The following is a 16,579-nucleotide window of genomic DNA, read 5'->3' on the forward strand; positions in this document are numbered from 1 at the left end:
AGAGGAGTTCACTGCCATGTTAACACTGCAACAGTTCATTCCAATGTTAAAGCCTATGATCTGGTCCAAAAGGGACCAGAGGTCAAGATTGTAACAGAAATACTCTTACAGAGGGAAGTCTGCAGTGCTAGGAATGAAAGCAAGACGTGTTTATCTATTTTTTCACGCTTGCAGGAGTGTCTATACACTCTTTGCTCTTATCTTAATGGCATGCTAGCACCAAGGAAACATTACCCATGGTATTTAAAAGCTACTTGAACTGTGCATTCACAGAAATACAAAGAGCAGCAGCGAGGATGTGGTAGTATCTGACATAAGTTGTTAAAAGCTAGTGTATGTTTCAAAGACTAAATTTCTCTAAAGCACCTGGAAGTCCAAGACAATTTTTCAAAGGAGGTCTTTCTTCAAGCAAGAAAATGCTATACCAACACCACCGAGTTCCTGTCTTGAAAGGTTTAATCATTTTACACCAACACAAAGTTGGTAATGAAGACCGAGCTACGATATTTATACCAGCTAACCAACAGCTGTAAGACCTACAACTCATGGCTTCTGGCATAAACTGCACACACAATGCAAGAGGGAACAGCTTATTAAACACAGCCTAATGGAAGAATGGTGTACATGCTGCCCCAGAAGTATATAAAATATAAAACTGGAAAAGCAACAAAAGCAACAGTTATCTCCCAAGCCAGTGCAAAACTTGGGATACTTACATGGAAACGTACACAGCTAACTAAAACATCATGTAAGTTCCTGTACAATTGTATTTCCCCCAAAAAAAGCTTTCCAGTCTTGCCAGAGAAGTGAACACTCCTATCTGTGCCCCTGTGATTAAGGCAATGATTGTGGCTGAACAGAAAAACAGGTAAGAGAGGTACTATTCTAAGACATCCCAAAAGCATTTAAAACAGAAATGGAAATCAAATATATATTTAAGACCTAAAAGACACTCAGAGTAGCATAGGCATTTCAAACAGGATTTTTAAAAAAATACTTTTAGATAATACTTATACTGTACAGGACAAGACTTTTAAACAATATATTACACTGCTAAAATGTTCATATAAATACTATACAGGCAAGTGTGCAACCAACCTGTTAGGAAGGTTTGCAAATTAGACCACCTTGTATCTCTGGAAAAGCTCTCTGATTATCTTCAAGATCTCTGATTTGTGTGATCCAAGCCACTGATTCAGCAATACCTATTTTAAAGTAATTGGAACGATGCATGAGATGAAATACATTTGTCTGCTGATTCCCAGTTCCAGTTTAATATGATGCTGGCATCTTAATCTGGCATATCAATGTTTAACTTGGGAGGTGGAATCACATATTTTCCAGGACTCTGTGTAATGACCACTCCAGTCTTTTTTCGAAACATTGGTGCAATTTTTGGTGGCTCGGGCAGGGGTGTTTCTTCTGTTTCCTCATTATCTTCATGATGCAGATCATAAGAAATATTTCCATATTCTCGCAAGAACGGGAAGATTTCAAGCAGGAACTGGCAGAAGTCCTTGCGAATTCCAAACCACCCTAAAATAATTAAAATTATTTAACATTATTGCAGAACATAACAAAAATTTAGGTGGGCAGACTATACAATCTCATTTAAGCTCTAATTGTTTGCATATAAAGCAATATGTTAGTGCTGCTTCTCACTGTCTTACTTCTATCATATAATAACATTCAAGTTCAGATATAAATACAGAATATATATATATATATGCATGTCTCTGTGTGTGTATATCTGTATATATGTATCTGGCTATACTACCACAAGAAGAATCCATTTCCTTTCACATGTTAAGTAGTGTCAGGTCATAGCAGTAAGCAGAGAAACAACACAAAACACTCTGCACCTCAATCCATGCAGTCAGAGCCACATGAGAAGACACTGCTGCCAACTTCTGCTTGATACACTTAGGTTACAATACCCAAGGGAATGGGATGGCACAGGCAGACACAGATTAGTCCATGTGTGTATTCAGTATTCCCTAAATACAGGAATGGACAAATCATGACAGGAGTATCCTTGGTATTACCTGCACTAGATTAAAAAAGTACACATTCTGTACTGTTTTATTATTCTATTTATTATTATAATGAATTTATATTAATAAAATATATTAATAATTTAGTATTAATATAATTATTATTGTTATATATATTATCACTATATACTGTTTTATTTATTATTATTTTATTATTCAAAGACTTGGAAAGAGAGTATTTCAGTAAGCACTTGGAATTCAGAGGGTGAATACTTCTAACTAGTACCAAAGGTGAGTGTTAAAAGGAACAGTCTGTCCACACAGCATTTCCTAGGGAAGACCCAACACAACTCATCTATTTGCATAGATTCTACACTTCATGACCAGCTGGTGTGTTTCACTTAGCACTTTCAAGGTGGATTTTGCATGCAAGTCTGCTAAGGCTCACTACAGTGAACAGTGCCTTTTATAAGTTTACATAAAAATTTAATAACCCTACAGAAGATAAAGTGGACTTGTGGCTTTCCAACAGACTAATTGGGCTAGAAACTAATGAGGGCATGCATTTAAAAAAAAATAAATATCAGTGTTTTCCATACAATAAAAATATGAAACTAAATGTATGGAGAGAAGCTCAGTCATGAACAAAGACAGAAAATCTCAATATCCTTCACAATGAGGCCAAACCCAAATTGAGTTTATATGATGATAAACATCACAGTGGATTCCTTTCAACTCTGAAAAATCCAGACAAATTCTAATGTCTTGTCAATAAGGCATGTGAACTGCAGTGTGGATGGGAAGAGGCAGTCATCTGTACTGAGTAACATTAGATACCTGGAAGTGCAAATGCTCCTTCTGGCACTTCTAGTTGTGGGAATAAAAGGGAATATATCTACACTGGCCACTCAGGCAATTCAAGTTACAGTTTAGTTTATAACTAAGCTCTATTTGGCTGAAAAGAAAACCCTAGTTCAGCCTACTAGGACAAATGGTCATTAAGCAGTAGGTGCTTTAGTATTTTCAGAGTCCAGAATAAAAAAAATTCATTCACCTTCCTTGAGAATGAAACCCATGGGAATAAGAAAAGGACAAAAAGCTAAGTTACAATCAAAATCCTACCAAGATTTCAAGTTAAGTCCAAGCAGAAGACATGCTTATAGAAATAAGAGAAAAGCAAGAGACACTATAAATACTGAAAGCTTACTAAAATCACCTGAAAACAATAAAACAATACTAACGTGCCTTTGAATTCTTTCATGAGGAAATATGCACAAAAAAGCCTTTTTTGAAAACACAGATATTAATGAAATACATTTCAGTCTTTAGTTACAAGCTGTTTCTGCATTTTTTTAAATACTTACAGTGATTTCCTCCCTTTTGTCCAAATGTTGTTGCCATCAAAGTTATCAGCGAAAGCCAAAGAGGAACAAATATGGGTATAAATGAAAAAGAATTATGCCCATCCAACCTGTGTACTAGTAAGATCTACATGGGGAAAAAAAAAAAAAAAGAATATGTCAGTTTAATTGCAATATCCATTTTCAAGCTTCTTAAAACATATGCTGATCTCAGATCTTCAACTTCACCCATCTGGGAAGAAAACCAGCCTCCACGGAAATATGTAGTTACAGTTCCAGCATGATGCATATTTTATGCAAAAAAGCCTTTAAAGAAACCTAGAATTCTTGTTTCTCTTTCATATTTGCTGTTAATATTTTATTCCCAAACAAAAAGCAGTTTTATTCCCAAACCAAAAGCAGTTTTATTCCCAAACAAAAAGCAGTATCCTCGTTTTAGTAAGTTCAAAAAGAGAAACAGCAACATCCATCATTCACTGGGCAAAGAATTAGATCTACAGAACTCATTATACTTTATCCTACCTCAAATGTGAGCAGTGGAACCACAATGGTCATCCAGCTGACAGCCATTGTTATGTGTGTCCTCCTTTGCTCAGCAATCACATCCATGGAGCGCAAGAACAGAACAGACCACACGATGTAATAGAGCACTACTAGACACAGGAAGGACATCAAGATCCACAGTGGAACACAAACAACCTGAAAGAAAAAGAAATCAATTGCTTTCCCTCCCAACAGTGGTGTATTTTTATCAGTTGGATTTATTTCAGTTGTAGGTTTTGCAAATAAACTATGTCTACGCAGCAAGTCAAAAAAAAAAAAAAAAAAAAAAGGAAATTTAACTAATAGAATTTCTATCAGGAAAGCTCCACAAGTCATGGGCACTGTTATGGGCCAGATCAGCTCCTTAGGGTTCCTCAGCTTTATAAAACCCCATGAAGCTGAAACAATGTATAAAGAAGTAGCTCAAGTTTAACAAGACTTCCTGATTAGCAACTGTTTTCTACACTGGACACCTTACTCAAAACAAAGTTTCTAAATTAGATCCTTTTCCTAGCTGTTAATTTTTTTTTTTTTTCCAAACAGTAAGAACAGGCATAATCATGCCAGATTATCAGTTTTATGGTAGTTTACAAAAACCCAGACACAGAAACAGTGCTTTTGTGTTCTAAAGGCACTTGAGAACAGAAGATCTCAGCAGTTTTGACAGTGATCACTTGAACAATAAGTTGATTTACATGTATGGTAACACAATAAATAAACCAAGTTACTTGCCACACCATATTTATATTCCTTAAGTCACTAATAATTTCCATGTTTAGTTTAGTGTTCCCTAACTTTCTGTTAGGATTTCTCTTTCAACAACTGATCAGAGATTAATTGCAGTTGATGGCAAATTTCCCCCAACAGATGAGATGCCCAGACTGTCTCCCATGCCCACCAAGTGAAATGCTGGACTTCCAGTGAAGGATTGTGAGCAAAAATGTGATCATGGACTCTGATCACACATGAACTGTTCCCTATAGTCAATATTTTTATGAAATTCAGCATTTAAACAAGGATGAGAAGAAAACACTTGTTACATACAAGCCATGGCCATCTGATGATCTCGTCAAGTCTGAGTGCAATAAATATGAATTGCAGAATATTGACTGAACATAAGATTTCCAGCTAGAAAGAGAAAATACATTATTTAACTCTAAGCATGATCAAGCTATTTCTAAGATAACCAAAGAACCTATCAAAGGACTCTTTTGACTCCATGCTTATCGTGGCATTACAGAAATGTATTACATCTGCATTTACAGTAGATATTACTAAAAACCTCTCAATTTGGGTAACTGGGATGCCAATAGTGTAACTGTGGAGGCAGCTGTCCCATGAGGAAAGACCTTCTGGTATTTAGCAAAAAAAAAAAAAAAAAAAATCACTACTTGCCACATTTATTAGAGTGCTTAGAAATAAAAGAAAAGCTAAACAGATTAAGACTGGAAAAAGCAAAACATCAGAAAACAACTATTTCCTGCAGGTAAGAAATACTGCTAGAATTAAATTTACAAGTAGGAAGAAGTAATTCCATTTTAAATTAGCAAAATTTATCCTTAAAGGTGCTGTTTAGTACTTGCAGTAAAGGTTAAAGTTGCATGGGTTTAACTACAAACAGTCCAGTTTAAAAGTCCCAGCTCTACCCTGATTATCTAAGGCTCTGGAAGTTCAGTTCTGCCTAGCAACAGTGCTTACTACCAGTTGAATTTTCTCCAATAATTTCCATTTAAGTGTCCATACAGCAGAGTCTGCAGCAAGTTCTTTTATCCCACAATAGTAAAAAGACAGGCTTAAAATATGCTGCAACTTGGTAGCTGACAAAAATTAGAAGATACTAGAAAAATTTACATTATTCCTGATCCTGATTTTTCACCCTCGCGGGTCAGTGCAAAAAAAACAAACAAAAAAAATCAATTCAACTGATGCAGTCCTCCACACCAGGCTTTACTGAGAGATGAACTATCCTAGAATTGATACAATCTTGCAGTGCTACAAATTTTACAAACAAAATGAAAATTTACAAACAAAGCCTCACCTCCAGAGACCTGTCATGTCGGAACCCCCACACACAAGCTGCAACTGAGACTGGAGATACAAAGAATAAAGGCATGAAGACCAGGAGCCAGAAATGGGTCCCTCTTTCAATCCTATCACACACCAGAACTTCAAACATCAGCAGCAGCAAGTGGATGCCCACAGCAATTAACATGGCCTTGAACTCCACACAGGTTTCTCCTTCTGCTCTAAAGAGAGGATAAAGAGGCATTCAGTAAGAAAGCAAACACTGCAAGACACTTTGTTTACAAGTCATGTTTCAGATATTAACATGTATAGGTTGGGGGCTGAGCTGCTGGAGAGCAGTGTAGGTGAAAGAGACCTGGGGGTCCTGGTAGACAAGAAGATGACCATGAGCCAGCAATGTGCCCTTGTGGCCAAGAAGGCCAATGGCATCCTGGGGTGCATTAGAAAGGGTGTGGTTAGTAGGTCAAGAGAGGTTCTCCTCCCCCTCTATTCTGCATTGGTGAGGCCACACCTGGAGTATTGTGTCCAGTTCTGGGCCCCTCAGTTCAAGAAGGACAGGGAAGTGCTTGAAAGAGTCCAGCGCAGAGCTACTGAGATGATTAAGGGAGTGGAACATCTCCCTTATGAGGAAAGGCTGAGGGAGCTGGGGCTCTTTAGTTTGGAGAAAAGGAGACTGAGGGGTGACCTCATCAATGTTTTCAAATATGTAAGGGGTGAGTGTCAGGGAGATGGAGTTAGGCTTTTCTCAGTGGTGACCAGTGATAGGACAAGGGGTAATGGGTGTAAATTGGAGCATAGGAGGTTTAAGTTAAATATCAGAAAAAATTTTTTTACTGTAAGGGTGACGGAGCCCTGGAACAGGCTGCCCAGGGGGGTTGTGGAGTCTCCTTCACTGGAGACATTCAAAACCCACCTGGACACGTTCCTAGGGGATGTACTCTAGGGGGCCCTGCTCTGGCAGGGGGGGTTGGACTAGATGATCTTTCCAGGTCCCTTCCAACCCCTAGGATTCTAGGATTCTATGATTCATCTTATGCCAAAATAGCTACTATTAAACTACACTCCTGATGATCTAACAGGATTTCTTGCCCATAAAGATGCACATTTAAAGTATTTTACTCAGAAGAGGCAGTGGGATTTTTGTGATGTGAAAATTTCCTAAGGATTCCATAGCTGTGCTGATACAATGGGGTTTCTTTGCCACTGCAAAGATACTCAGGTATCGTGCAGGCTGTTAGGAAATGACCTAAGTCTAACATTATGTTTGCTTCCTGCATCCACTTTCATTGAATCAACACCTCTCCCCATAATTTCTTCATTCACCAAAATCAGCATATTGTAAAATGCCTACAAAATAACAGCACACAGAAACACTTTTGCCTGCACAAGTGAAACAATTGCCAGAAGTGCCAAAGATGAACTGAACCTCACAATATGATGTATTGGAATGAGACCTGTGCATACAATTTTTCATTTAATATTCCCCATAGACAGAAAAGAGGTTTGAATACACCACATTTCAGTGGAAGTAGTTTTTTTTTTTTCCCTTAGCATGTTCAAATTCACATCCTACTCAGATTACCAAAAAGGTAATCAGGGAGGTATTTAAAGGTATGAAAGTTCTACCCTAGGCTGACAATTAAAACATCAATGTTAAACAATTTTTACAAAACCTAAAAAGAATCTACAGATTTTGTTCCTGCAAACATCTTAATTTGGAAATGTTACACATTTGCCTGTATTTGTGTATCAAGCTACCTGAATATTTCCTATAAAACTGCAACTAAAATCTGAAAAAGCTTTTTAAGTTCACTGAACACCAGATGTTCATTGAGGTGACACGCACAGCTAAGAGGGAGAAAAAAATAAATTAACATTCTTTAAGCTGACCTATATATTTCAAAGCTTATTTGTAAAATAATCCAATTAAATATAGTATATTCCTATTGCTTATCAAGCTCTCTGTCTATATGGCTAACACTAAAGCAAGGAATTCCCAACATCCTAACAGAAAAGAGCAAAAGTTCACCCTATGACAAGTTTTAGCTTCCCAAAGAAAATATTGTTGAATTTGTGATAAATTGTTGCAACTAAGATTAAGACATCCACACTGCATACACTATAGGTTATGGGCATTCAGTGTGTTGAAAAGAAATCTTCTGGATCCTGTATCTGATGTTGTTAAAAAAAAACAACACTATTTATTGATTTGTTTTGATACAGAAAATACATTGTGGTCCCTCTGTTTTGCAGAAGATCCTCAACTTACCGGTACTGGGGGTTTCGGGCCCATACTCCTGTTCCTACTGAGGCACCAACAATCACCATTAACTTCCAGAGCCAGATGGGAGCAAAAACAGCCCAGTAACTCCATTGAATTTTGTCATCCAGACGTAGAGAGAGCAACACAGAAAAAAGCAGCAGGCAAGCATAAATCAAAAATTTGCTGTTAAGCAAACACAAAAACCAGTCAGAAATTAAGGCTTAACATGAACTTCCTGGAGAAAAGCAAAATCAGTCGTTGCTGGAGTTTAATCAGGATACTTTCTAGCAGAACACATGTGTCAAACTTCTTCCCAAAGAACCAAATTAGTTCTGAAGAGTCAAGTACTTCATCATAAATGCAGCAGATGTCATCTCTTTCACTTACAAAACCCTTGCTTCAAGGGAACACATCAAAAGCATTCTTGCATGACAAATTTAATGAATAGACATCTATAAATAGTTCCCCTCCCACAAGGATCCAGTCAGAAGCTGTACTATCAGAGGCTCAAAAATCTACTAGTTGTAGATCTTTTTAGAAAATTCATTCTTTCCTACAAATCAAATGAGACACTTTCTGATGTTCAAAATTAAGTTAGATAATTTATGTAATTTTATCCACATGATTTTAAACTAAAGATTAAAAACTATTATGTATTGTAATGAGGCAAACTCCAGATATTTTTTACACAACTTCTACATTGTTATAAAAAACAGTATGAAAGAAGAACACACAAAAAAAAAAGGTTAAACTTTTCTAAAAGTTACTTATTATAGAGTGAAGTTTCTAACTGGAATACCAAGACAGTGCTTACAAGTTTGAAATGGTTATGCTGATATATTTTATAAACTAGTCAATCTAAGAATGAATAAATGTATCTGAAATACCAGAGAGCAGTGGTACAGCAATTGTTTGTACCACAAAAATGAGACAAAACAATTACATAGTACATTATTTCCTCACACTACAGGAAGGACAAAAGTCACCCTCCCATTCACCAGGGGATCACAGACTGTTTTATCAAACCTATAATTATGCTTGAACACCAAGCACTTCACTGAAATAATTATATGTCTTTTTAAACATGGATAACCTAAGGAACAGAGTAAATACTTGCTACAGAGCAAGGCAGCAAATATTCAGGAATACTACTTTTACTCCAACAGCACAACTCAAACTACTCCCTTTCACTCTCATTAAATAATCCATCATTCATTAGATCAGCACTGGCTCATTGGGTATCAATCTGCTTTGTGTCTATTCATAACAAGCATCCTAGGCTACTCCTTAATAATAAAAATCAAGTTTACTGTGCCAGCACCTCCTTACGTGTTTGAGGAAACTCCCTGGGGACAGAAGGACCTAACCTAGCACTCACTCCTCACAACAAAGAGATCCCTCCATTTCCTCCATACTTTTCCAATATTTGTGTCATTTGTACTCTCCCTCAATACAGAAGTAAAATTCCACGTGGAAAAAGACCAGTGCTCCCTGCATACTCCAGTAAACATGAAAACATCCAAGATGAAGTGATCTGCACAAGTGCAGCATTCAGCCTGCTCATTTGTCATTTAGACAGCATCCAAACAAGCTGCAAACATCACTTAACAATAACAAAACTTCCTAAGCTTCCAGAACTTCTGTTCCTACTTTTCCATTACTTCCAACCACACATATTTAAGTCCTTTATTTCAACTTCTCTGCAACAATGCATTTCCTGTAGCCTGGATTACCCAAATAACTGACTGAACACAGCTTTTTGTAATTGCAACCATGTAAAGGCCTCGTTCACAAGCAAGATTTTTCCAGGACTCTCTGTATTTCATGCAACCCTTCACAAGTTACTCGCAGGCCTTTATTCTGGAATCTTTAAACATATAGTAACAGCAAAACCAGGAAAAGGCAACTCATTCAACTGGGCCCCTCAGCTCAGGAAGGAGATTGAGGTGCTGGAGCAGGTCCAAAGGAGGCAACTGGGCTGGTGAAGGGACTGGAGCACAGATCCTGTGAGGAGAGGCTGAGGGAGCTGGGGGTGTTGAGGCTGGAGAAGAGGAGGCTCAGGGGAGACCTCATCACTCTCTCCAACTCCCTGAAAGGAGGTTGGAGCCAGGGGGGGGTTGGGCTCTTTTCCCAGGCAACTCTCAGCAAGACAAGAGGGCACAAGAGGCCTCAAGTTGTGCCAGGGGAGGTTTAGGTTGGACATGAGAAAGAATTTCTTTCTGGAGAGGGTGATCAGCCATTGGAATGGGCTGCCCAGGGAAGGGGTGGATTCTCCATCCCTGGAGATATTTCAAAAGAGCCTGGATGTGGCACTCAGTGCCATGGGCTGGGAACCACGGGGGGAGTGGAGCAAGGGTTGGACTTGATGAGCTCTGAGGTCCCTTCCAACCCACCCCATCCTATGATTCTATGATTCTCTTAGCTTCTTTAGAAGTCAGCTACATGTATCCATACTCGCTCGGCAAGACAAGAGAAGCACAAGTTGTAGCGACCGGCATCTTGTTAATTGTAAGGGAATAAAGAATCACCAGGAACAATTCTCTATGTCTAGACCAGGGTTGTTAAACGCGATGCCTTCACACCGGACACAAACCAGCCCTCCCCATCCGCCAAACGCCCGGGCCGGAGCGTAGGGCAGCGCTGCTTTCCCCTTTTACACTTTTACACCCCAAAGCCTCAAGCTGAGAAACTGAAAAAGCAAAACGAGACCTTGGCGTGATGTGGGGAAGTTACATAACAAACCAAGGGGACGACTGGAGCCTGGCATGGAAACCGATGCGGGGCTGCCCAAGCCCGCAGCCCCTGACTGAGACGCAGCGAGGGGAGCACGGACCGAACCCGCGGGGGGGGATGCGGGTCAGGAAGGGTCTCCGGGCCGCCTGTACCGCGGCGCTTCCCCTCCCCCGTTCGGAACAGCCCCCCGGAGCCGAGCCCCACTGAAAGGGGACCGGCCCGGCGCCCTCCCCTGAAGCGGTTACCGCCCTAACTGAGTCCCCGCGCTGCGCGGCCGCCCCGAGGACCCCGGCCCGCCGAGCCAGTTCCCCCCCCGCTTCGCCCCCCGCCGCCGTCCCGGTTGGGCCCCGCCGCTTCCGGACGCGTCCCGCTACAGGCACGGGGGAGCGGAGCCTCCGCCCTACGGCAGATCCACGACGGGAGCTGCCAGGACCGGGCCAGGTGCCGCCCCGCGGACCTTCCCCGGCTCGCCGAGGGGACGCCAGCCGAAGCCGCCCGTTAAGCGCCGAGCCACCCTCACCTAGGGTTAAAATCCTGGAACAAGCCGCGCAGGTTCATTGCGGCTCGACCCTCCGCCCCCGCCGCACTCTACCAGGCACACATGGCGCGGCCTCCGCCACCGGAGCCGGGCCCAGCCTGGCCTGGCCTCGCCTCACCGCCGCTCCGCCCCCGCCGGAACCGGGCAGCCCGCTCCGCCCCGCGCATGCGTGCTGCCCGCCAGGCCCCGCCTCGGGCCAGCAATGCGCATGCGCCCTGAGCCTCGCTGCCAGCAGAGGGGCCGGGCCGGGGGGCGGGGGCTCGGCCGTCAGTGTCCCGAGTTCATAGAATCACAGGATGGGCTGGGCTGGAAGGGACCTCAGAGCTCACCAAGTCCAACCCTTGATCCACTCCCCCCGTGGTTCCCAGCCCATGGCACTGAGTGCCACATCCAGGCTCTTTGGAAATATCTCCAGGGATGGAGAATCCACCCCTTCCCTGGGCAGCCCATTCCAATGGCTGAGTACCCTCTCCAGAAAGAAATTCTTTCTCATGTCCAACCTAAACCTCCCCTGGCACAACTTGAGACCTCTTGTGCCCTCTTGTCTTGCTGAGAGTTGCCTGGGAAAAGAGCCCAACCCCCCCCCTGGCTCCAACCTCCTTTCAGGGAGTTGGAGAGAGTGATGAGGTCTCCCCTGAGCCTCCTCTTCTCCAGCCTCAACACCCCCAGCTCCCTCAGCCTCTCCTCACAGGATCTGTGCTCCAGTCCCTTCCCCAGCCCAGTTGCCTCCTTTGGACCTGCTCCAGCACCTCAATCTCCTTCCTGAGCTGAGGGGCCCAGAACTGGACACAGGACTCAAGCTGTGGCCTCCCCAGGGCTGAGCACAGGGGCAGAATCCCTTCCCTGGACCTGCTGGCCACGCTGTTCCTGAGCCAGCCCAGGATGCCATTGGCCTTCTTGGCCACCTGGGCACACTGCTGGCTCATGGTCACCTTCCTGGCAATCCAGACTCCCAGCTCCCTTTCTGCCACTCTGTGCCCAGCCTGGAGCTCCCCATGGGGTTGTTGTGGCCAAAGTGCAGGACCCGGCACTTGGAATGTTGGACCTCATCCCGTTGGAATCAGCCCAACTCTCCAGTCTGTCCAGGTCCCTCTGCAGAGCCCTCCTGCCTTCCAGCTGAAGTTATCCATTCCAGCTGAAGTTGTCCCTTCCAGCTGAGTTATCCCTCTCGGCGGCCTCAGTCGTAGGAACGGGCTGTGGGGCTGTGTTTTGGGGCTTTTCCCAAGCCCCAGCAGTGGCTGGCAGGCAGTTCCCCAGCAGAAGGAAAGGGGTGGCACGGGTCTCTCCCCGGTGAAGCTTCGTGGGAGCGGCTCCTGAGGGGAACCGGGCGGAGAGCAGGGAGTTCCCCGGGGTGGGGTGCGAGGGCAGTGGCCTCGGGTGTGTGGGCGATGGCTGCGTGGTCTTCAAGAAAAAGCACGAGGAAAAGTTGTCCGGGAAACGTTTCAAAGATACGTTAACAAAACAGTTACCTTTGTTTGCAGGAATCAGTATGGCCTTTTTGTGGTTTATGGTTTAAAAGTTTGTGATGGATTGGCTTGGTTCTGCAGGCTTGACTGGAAAAAAAAGCAAAAAAAAAAAACCCCAAAAAACAAAACCCAAACTATGGTATGTCAGAAAGCACGGTAAGAATGGTGTTTCTAGCCAGTCCACTGAAATCTGTGTTTACTTTGAGCTTCAGAAAGGCTGGGTGTGCTACCTGGCTCGAAGGACTCTGGGGTGTTGGCTGAGGGTAACTGGTGATGCAGCCCAGATGGTGATGGAGCTGAGAACTTGCAGCCCAGAAAGCCAACCTTGTCCTGGGCTACTTAAAAAGGCACATGGCCAGCAGGTCAAGGGAGGTGATTCTCCCCCTATACTCTGCTCTCTCTCTCAGAAGAGGATTGTTTATCCAGTCCTGGAGACCCCAAGATAAGAAGGACAAGGCTGTGAAGGGACTTTTTGCAAGGGCGTGTAGAGAAAGAACACAAAATGGCTTAAAACTGGAAGAAGGGAGATTTAGCTTAGACATTATGAAAAATTATTTCCTGTGAGGGTGATGAGGTGCTGGCACAGGTTGTCCAGGGAAGGTGTGGCTGCTCCTCCCTGGAAGTGTTCAAGGCCAGGCTGGGTGGGGCTTGGAGCAACCTGGTCTGGTGTGTGGTGTCCCTGCCCATCCAGGGGGCTTGGAAATAAGTGATCTTTACAGTTCCTTTCAACTCACACCATTCTATGATTCTATGATAAAGGTGGAAAACTTGCTTATTCAGCATTACCCAGCAGGTTGCCTGAAACACTTAACAGTCTTCACTTATCTTGGACTGTACACATGCCTAATGGAATACATAAGGAACATGGAGAAGAAGAAAGGTTTTTTTGCCAGCATTCTTTTTAATTACCTCATCCTTGGTAATCCCTCTTGTATGGACATGACTTCATAGACAAGAGTCTCGTTCTGGTTTATTATTGTGGAAACTGCCTGCAGAATACATTTCTTTATTACACTAGATATGAAGACTATAGGGCATGGACTTAAGCTCTGTCAGTGGAGTTTTAGGTTAGATATTAGGAAAAAATTCTTTACAGAGAGGGTGATCAGGCATTGGAATGGGCTGCCCAGGGAAGGGGTGGATTCTCCATCCCTGGAGATATTTCAAAAGAGCCTGGATGTGGCACTCAGTGCCATGGGCTGGGAACCACAGTGGTAATGGATTAAGGGTTGGACTTGATGATCTCAGAGGTCCTTCCAACCTGGATGATTCTGTGATTCTGTGAATCCATGTGTACAGTAAAAAACAAAACAAAACAAAACAAAACAAAACAAAAAAAAAAAAAAAAAAAAAGGTCATTATTAAATGTGCAGGTAGTCATTAAATGCTGCAAAAGTGATCAAATGGTCAAAAAAAAAAAAAAAAAGTCATAAGGAGTTGATTGTATTCCAAAGACATCCAGATCACTTAATTCTGTTATGTATGTAACTTCTTGGAGACAAAATACTACGTACTACAAGAATCTTCAGCCAAGCTAGGAGAGGCATAACAAGAATTAAGGCTGAGTACTTCAGCTATACAAATATTGGTTGGAGAGGACTGATCTGGTATTTCTTATATATATATATACATATATATATTTTTTTTTAATGAAAGTAATTAGCTTTTGGAATATGTGACTCTGAGAAACAGGAGATTTATTTTTAATTTTCAAACTAAGTCCAGGTACCTCTGGAAGATACATGCTATTCAAATTAAAGGCCCTGATCTTGACTGTAACAAGGGTTATGAAGTTATATAGCAGATCAGGACAGATTATATGACTTTGTATGGGATGGATGATTTGACATCTCTTTCTGAACTGAAAATTCCCACAGCTCCTCATTAGTCAGAATTACTTTGCAAGGGAAATGCTAATAGAAGAAAAATTCAGTCATATCTTAAGCTTTAGCTCCTGCAGAAAGATGAATAAAGGACTGGAAAGTAAATGGTCTAAGTTTTCATGCAGTGCTAACAGGACTGGTAATTTATTCCAGCTAAGAAGCTAGGCTTATGTGACTTATGAAATGCCACAGCTACTTGTAGTCCTTGACAGTATTCATTAGCTAAAACTATCTGCTCAGAGACGTAATTCATTTGGAGAAATTCACTGACAAATTGCAGTTACCATTTTAACTCCGCTGGCAGCAGCACAAGGAGCTGACAGACATCCACCCCAGGAGCTTTCTGCACAAAATACTCAGCTGGGAAGGCAAAGGGATGGCAGAGGGTACAGGAAAGCAAGGACATTGCTGCACAAGTAGTGGCAGTGAGAAGGGGGGTGTGAGAAGATGGGTAAGGTATCAGGATGAGAGAAGCAGGAAAATACAATGGAAGGGAAGGGAAGGAAAGGAAAGGGAAGGGAAGGGAAGGGAAGGGAAGGAACGGGAAGGGAAGGGAAGGGAAGGGAAGGGAAGGGAAGGAAGGGAAGGAAGGAAAGGAAAGGAAAGGAAAGGAAAGGAAAGGAAAGGAAAGGAAAGGAAAGGAAAGGGAAAGGGAAAGGGAAAGGGAAAGGGAAAGGGAAAGGGAAAGGGAAAGGGAAAGGGGAAAGGGAAAGGAAAGGGAAAGGAAACGGGAAAGGGAAAGGAAGGGGGAAAGGGAAAGGAAAGGGAAAGGAAACGGGAAAGGGAAAGGAAGGGGGAAAGGGAAAGGGAAAGAGAAAGGAAAGGAAAGAGAAAGGAAAGGAAAGAGAAAGGAAAGGAAAGGGAAGGGAAGGGAAGGGAAGGGAAGGGAAGGGAAGGGAAGGGAAGGGAAGGAAAGGAAAGGAAAGGAAAGGAAAGGAAAGGAAAGGAAAGGAAAGGGAAAGGGAAAGGAAAGGGGAAAGGGAAAGGAAAGGGAAAGGAAAGGGGAAAGGGAAAGGGAAGGGAAGGGGGAAAGGGAAAGGGAAAGAGAAAGGAAAGAAAGAGAAAGGAAAGGAAAGAGAAAGGAAAGGAAAGGAAAGGAAAGGAAAGGAAGGAAAGGAAAGGAAAGGAAAGGAAAGGAAAGGAAAGGAAAGGAAAGGAAAGGAAAGAAAGGAAAGGAAAGGGAAAGGGAAAGGGAAAGGGAAAGGGAAAGGAAAGGGAAAGGGGAAAGGGAAGGAAAGGAAAGGAAAAGGAAAGGGAAAGGAAGGGGAAAGGAAAGGAAGGAAAGAAACGGGAAAGGGAAAGGAAGGGGGGAAAGGGAAAGGGAAAGAGAAAGAAAGGAAAGAGAAAGGAAAGGAAGAGAAAGGAAGAAAGGGAAGGAAGGGAAGGGAAGGGAAGGGAAGAAGGGAAGAAGGGAAGGGAAGAAGGAAGGAAAGGAAAGGAAAGGAAAGGAAAGGAAAGGAAAGGAAAGAAAGGAAAGGAAAGGAAAGGAAAGGAAAGGAAAGGAAAGGAAAGGGAAGGGAAAGGAAAGGGAAAGGGAAAGGAAAGGGAAAGGAAAGGGAAAGGAAAGGGAAGGGAAGGGGGAAAGGAAAGGAAAGAGAAGGAAAGGAAAGAGAAAGGAAAGAAAGAGAAAGGAAAGAAAGGAAAGGAAAGGAAAGGAAAGGAAAAGGAAAGGAAAGGAAAGGAAAGGAAAGGAAAGGAAAGGAAAGGAAAGGAAAGGAAAGGAAAGGAAAAGGAAAGGAAAGGAAAGGAAAGGAAAGGGAAAGGGAAAGGGAA

The 16,579-nt window shown here is 42.6% G+C and overlaps 1 protein-coding gene across 1 annotated transcript; it reads right to left on the reverse strand.

Moving 5' to 3' along the window:
• Window positions 1-438: 438 nt before the first annotated feature.
• TMEM185A (transmembrane protein 185A) lies at window positions 439-11,655 on the reverse strand. The gene is made up of 7 exons (XM_071757548.1): window positions 11,440-11,655; window positions 8,193-8,369; window positions 5,937-6,144; window positions 4,943-5,026; window positions 3,878-4,054; window positions 3,359-3,482; window positions 439-1,536 (listed from the first exon to the last, which is right to left on the reverse strand). Exons 1-7 carry the CDS (start codon window positions 11,475-11,477, stop codon window positions 1,292-1,294), a joined length of 1,053 nt encoding a protein of 350 aa, XP_071613649.1. The 5' UTR covers window positions 11,478-11,655; the 3' UTR covers window positions 439-1,291.
• Between the last annotated feature and the right edge of the window lie 4,924 nt (window positions 11,656-16,579).

This window comes from Heliangelus exortis, chromosome 14 (assembly GCF_036169615.1).
Source record: "Heliangelus exortis chromosome 14, bHelExo1.hap1, whole genome shotgun sequence".
In the NCBI taxonomy this organism is placed as follows: Eukaryota; Metazoa; Chordata; class Aves; order Apodiformes; family Trochilidae; genus Heliangelus; species Heliangelus exortis.

Coding starts and splice junctions, on each gene's coding strand:
- TMEM185A (XM_071757548.1), bottom strand. CDS start 11,477: ATGAACCTGCGCGGCTTGTTCCAGGATTTTAACCCTAG. Junction 4,055..4,942: donor TCATCAGATGGCCATGGCTT/GTATGTAACAAG, acceptor TTTTTCTTTCAG/GTTGTTTGTGTTCCACTGTG. Junction 1,537..3,358: donor ACAAAAGGGAGGAAATCACT/GTAAGTATTTAA, acceptor TAATTATTTTAG/GGTGGTTTGGAATTCGCAAG.